At 42.3% G+C, this 5,000-nt stretch overlaps 1 protein-coding gene across 2 annotated transcripts in view; it reads left to right on the top strand.

Annotated features, from left to right (window-relative positions):
• LOC139401921 (RNA binding protein fox-1 homolog 1) overlaps positions 1–5,000 on the top strand; it is a 77,492-nt gene that overhangs the window by 20,951 nt on the left and 51,541 nt on the right. For both annotated transcript variants that reach the window (XM_071145930.1, XM_071145931.1), the window contains exons 3-5: positions 1,146–1,289; positions 1,660–1,713; positions 3,606–3,698. In XM_071145930.1, the coding sequence (XP_071002031.1) occupies positions 1,146–1,289; positions 1,660–1,713; positions 3,606–3,698 (291 nt within the window). The remainder of the gene's footprint in view (positions 1–1,145; positions 1,290–1,659; positions 1,714–3,605; positions 3,699–5,000) is intronic.

The following is a 5,000-nucleotide window of genomic DNA, read 5'->3' as shown; positions in this document are numbered from 1 at the left end:
TTAGATAATATTCTATAAGAGGAACAGGAACTCTACAATAATGTTTTAGATAATATTCTATAAGAGGAACAGGAGCTCTACAATACTGTTTTAGATAATATTCTATAAGAGGAACAGGAACTCTACAATAATGTTTTAGATAATATTCTATAAGAGGAACAGGAATTCCACAATACTGTTTTAGATAATATTCTATAAGAGGAACAGGAGCTCTACAATACTGTTTTAGATAATATTCTATAAGAGGAACAGGAACTCTACAATAATGTTTTAGATAATATTCTATAAGAGGAACAGGAATTCCACAATACTGTTTTAGATAATATTCTATAAGAGGAACAGGAACTGAAGCAGTAGTACATCTGAGGTGTCGGTACGCATCTTCTAAGTGCTCCTGCCCAAGTCAGGTAGTGATATTATTGAATGATATTGTCCTATGTAGCCTCTACTGTGGGATATTTATATTTAAATGCAGTCATCTGGGTTTTCTTATTGAAGCGTCTGTTTATACTTCTCTAGTTTGTAACTATTGGCAACTTTGCATTTGTATTCAACTTCCTTGTGACTTTATTGCTGTTCACACAGAACCAAACATCTTGATTCTATGTTCAGCGGAGATCTTCTGTGTATATAACTTGACGCGGTACACAAAAAGGGTTCCAAAAGGGTTCTTCAGCTGGAGAGGAGAACCTTTTTTGGGTTCCTGGTAGAACCCTTTTGGTAGAACCCTTTTTGATTCCAGGTAGTGGTACCCTTTTGGGGTTTTTGGGTAAGGGTTCTATCTGGAACCAAAAGTGTTCTACCTGGAACCAAAAGAGTTCTACCAGTAACCAAAAAGGGTTCTTCAAAAGGTTGTCCTATGGGGACATCTGAAGAACCCTTTGAGGTTCTAGATATCACCTTCTTGTTCTAAGTGTAGAGTGTCTGTTTCTCCCTCCCTCCCTCCCTCCCTCCCTCCCTCCCTCCCTCCCTCCCTCCCTCCCTCCCTCCCCTCCCTCCCTCCCCTTTCTCTTCCCTCCCCTCCTCCCCTCCCTCCCCTCCCTCCCCTTTCTCTTCCCTCCCCTCCTCCTCCCTCCCTCCCTCCCCTTTCTCTTCCCTCCCCTCCTCCCCCCTCCCTCCCTACCTCCCTCCCTCCCTCCCCACAGCAGACAGAGGAGGAGTCTCAGACAGACAGTCAGCAGCAGAGCCAGTCGTCTGACAGTTGTAACAGTAAGACTCAACCCAAGCGCCTCCATGTCTCCAACATACCCTTCAGATTCAGGGACCCAGACCTCAGGCAAATGTTTGGCGTGAGTATTACACTACAATTACTCATGTTATCCCCATAAGTGAATCATTTACAAATGTAAAATGCTACTCCATGCTAAATGCTACTCCATGCTACTCCATGCTAAATGCTACTCCATGCTACTCCATGCTAAATGCTACTCCATGCTACTCCATGCTAAATGCTACTCCATGCTAAATGCTACTCCATGCTACTCCATGCTAAATGCTACTCCATGCTACTCCATGCTAAATGCTACTCCATTCTACTCCATGCTAAATGCTACTCCATGCTACTCCATGCTAAATGCTACTCCATGTGCTGTACCACTGAACAATCCTGCGTTAAAGAATGTCATTGACTCTGGCTTTGTTTTCTGTCTTTCCTTCCAGCAATTTGGTCAAATCTTAGACGTTGAAATCATTTTTAACGAGCGGGGCTCTAAGGTAGGTGATAAGTTGTGTTTCTCTTCTGCATGGTAGTTCTTAGAGGAAGCTAAAGGTTAGAGATGTTTTAGAGGAAGCTAGAGGTTAAAGAGATGTGTTAGAGGAAGCTAGAGGATAGAGATGTGTTAGAGGAAGCTAGAGGATAGAGAGATGTGTTAGAGGAAGCTAAAGGTTAGAGATGTGTTAGAGGAAGCTAGAGGATAGAGAGATGTGTTAGAGGAAGCTAGAGGTTAAAGATGTTTTAGAGGAAGCTAGAGGTTAGAGATGTTTTAGAGGAAGCTAGAGGTTAAAGATGTTTTAGAGGAAGCTAGAGGTTAGAGATGTTTTAGAGGAAGCTAGAGGTTAAAGATGTTTTAGAGGAAGCTAGAGGATAGAGATGTGTTAGAGGAAGCTAGAGGATAGAGAGATGTGTTAGAGGAAGCTAGAGGTTAAAGATGTTTTAGAGGAAGCTAGAGGTTAGAGATGTGTTTTAGAGGAAGCCAGAGGTTAGAGATGTGTTAGAGGAAGCTAGAGGTTAGAGATGTGTTTTAGAGGAAGCCAGAGGTTAGAGATGTGTTAGAGGAAGCTAGAGGTTAGAGATGTTTTAGAGGAAGCTAGAGGTTAAAGAGATGTGTTAGAGGAAGCTAGAGGATAGAGATGTGTTTTAGAGGAAGCTAGAGGTTAGAGATGTGTTAGAGGAAGCTAGAGGATATAGATGTGTTAGAGGAAGCTAGAGGTTAGAGATGTGTTAGAGGAAGCTAGAGGTTAGAGATGTTTTAGAGGAAGCTAGAGGATAGAGATGTGTTAGAGGAAGCTAGAGGTTAGAGATGTGTGTTAGAGGAAGCTAGAGGTTAGAGATGTGTTTTAGAGGAAGCTAGAGGATAGAGATGTTTTGGAGGAAGCTAGAGGTTAGATATGTTTTAGAGGAAGCTAGCGGTTAAAGAGATGTGTTAGAGGAAGCTAGAGGTTAGAGATGTGTGTTAGAGGAAGCTAGAGGTTAGAGATTTGTGTTAGAGGAAGCTAGAGGATAGAGATGTGCTAGAGGAAGCTAGAGGTTAGAGATGTGTTTAAGAGGAAGCTAGAGGTTAGAGATGTTTTAGAGGAAGCTAGAGGTTAGAGATGTTTTAGAGGAAGCTAGAGGATACAGATGTGCTAGAGGAAGCTAGAGGTTAGAGATGTGTTTAAGAGGAAGCTAGAGGTTAGAGAGATGTGTTAGTGGAAGCTAGAGGTTAGAGATGTTTTAGAGGAAGCTAGAGGTTAGAGATGTGTTAGAGGAAGCTAGAGGTTAGAGATGTGTTAGAGGAAGCTAGAGGTTAGAGATGTTTTAGAGGAAGCTAGAGGATATAGATGTGTTAGAGGAAGCTAGAGGATAGAGATGTGTTAGAGGAAGCTAGAGGCTAGAGATGTGTTAGAGGAAGCTAGAGGATAGAGATGTGTTAGAGGAAGCTAGAGGATAGAGATGTGTTAGAGGAAGCTAGAGGCTAGAGATGTGTTAGAGGAAGCTAGAGGATAGAGATGTGTGTTAGAGGAAGCTAGAGGATAGAGATGTGTTTTAGAGGAAGCTAGAGGATAGAGATGTGTTAGAGGAAGCTAGAGGCTAGAGATGTGTTAGAGGAAGCTAGAGGATAGAGATGTGTTAGAGGAAGCTAGAGGCTAGAGATGTGTTAGAGGAAGCTAGAGGTTAGAGATGTGTTAGAGGAGAGAAGATAAGGAAATCGTTTTGAAGTAGAGGGGGTTTCTGCCTAAAGCTGGCCTATAATAGTGTGCTTAATCTTTTTACATTTCAATGTGTTTTTCTCCTTTTACTCTACTGAACTGGAGAAACACGAGTAGTGACAGTAATAATATGAGTAATGATTATAATAACATGAATAACATGCATGTTGTTCTCTCCCTCTCCATCCTGCATGCAGGGTTTTGGGTTCGTAACTTTCGAGCATAGTGCGGACGCTGACAGGGCGCGAGACAAATTACACGGCACGGTCGTAGAAGGCCGTAAAATAGAGGTGCATGTTACAAATACTTCCTCCTTTACCTCCTCCTCTTCCTCCTTTACCTCCTCCTCTTCCTCTTTGTCAGTGTGTGTGTGTGTGAATGTGTGTGTGCATAATGTCTGCTTCACTCCCCCCATTCCACCCTGTCCCACACGTCACCTGTCTTTCCACCTGCGTCATCACCTCCCTCCCTGAACTCTCCTCATACAGCCCCCATTTTGATTTATTGTCGGGTTTTTTGTTCATACCCATTTTAATACGTCTACAAGTTTACTGTTGTATATTTCCCAGGATTTGCTTCATTTTGTTATGACCTCATTTATTTTCAAAAGATTTGTTCAGTTGGAAGTTTGTTGTGACGTACATACAGTTGAAGTCAGAAGTTTACATACACTTAGGTTGGCGTCATTAAAACTCGTTTTTCAACGACTCCAAAAATGTCTTGTTAATTAACAAACTATAGTTTTGGCAAGTCGGTTAGGACATCTACTAATTGTTTACAGACAGATTGTTTCACTTATAATTCACTGTATCACAATTCCAGTGGGTCAGAAGTTTACATACACTAAGTTGACTGTGACTTTAAACAACTTGGAAAATTTAAAAAAATCATGGCTTTAGAAGCTTCTGATAGGCTAATTGACATCATTTGAGTCAATTGGAGGTGTACCTGTGGATGTATTTCAAGGCCTACCTTCAAACTCAGTGCCTCTTTGCTTGACATCATGGGAAAATCATAAGAAATCAGCCAAGACTTCCACAAGTCTGGTTCATCCTTGGGAGAAATGTCCAAACACCTGAAGGTACCACGTTCATCTGTACAAACAATAGAACGCAAGTATAAACACCATGGGACCACGCAGCCATCATACCACTCAGGAAGGAGACGCGTTCTGTCTCCTAGAGATTAACGTACTTTGGTGCGAAAATGCAAATCAATCCCAGAACAACAGCAAAGGACCTTGTGAAGATGCTGGTGGAAACCGGTACAAAAGTATCTATATCCACAGTAAAACGTGTCCTATATCAGCAAGGAAGAAGCCACTGCTCCAAAAACGCCATAAAAAAAGACCGATTACGGTTTGCAACGGCACGTGAGGACAAAGATCGTACTTTTTGGAGAAATGTCCTCTGGTCTGATGACCATCTTTATGTTTGACGGGAAAAGGGGGAGGGGCTTGCAAGCCGAGAACGTCAACCCAACCGTGAAGCACGGGGGTGGCAGCATCATGTTGTGGGGGTGCTCTGCTGCAGGAGGGACTGGTGCACTTCACAAAATAGATGGCATCATGAGGATGGTAAATTATGTGGATA

Source organism: Oncorhynchus clarkii, unplaced genomic scaffold (genome assembly GCF_045791955.1).
Source record: "Oncorhynchus clarkii lewisi isolate Uvic-CL-2024 unplaced genomic scaffold, UVic_Ocla_1.0 unplaced_contig_7031_pilon_pilon, whole genome shotgun sequence".
Lineage (NCBI taxonomy): Eukaryota > Metazoa > Chordata > Actinopteri > Salmoniformes > Salmonidae > Oncorhynchus > Oncorhynchus clarkii.
The sequence above is the reverse complement of the archived record's forward strand: the minus strand, read 5'-3'. Positions and strand labels throughout refer to the sequence as shown.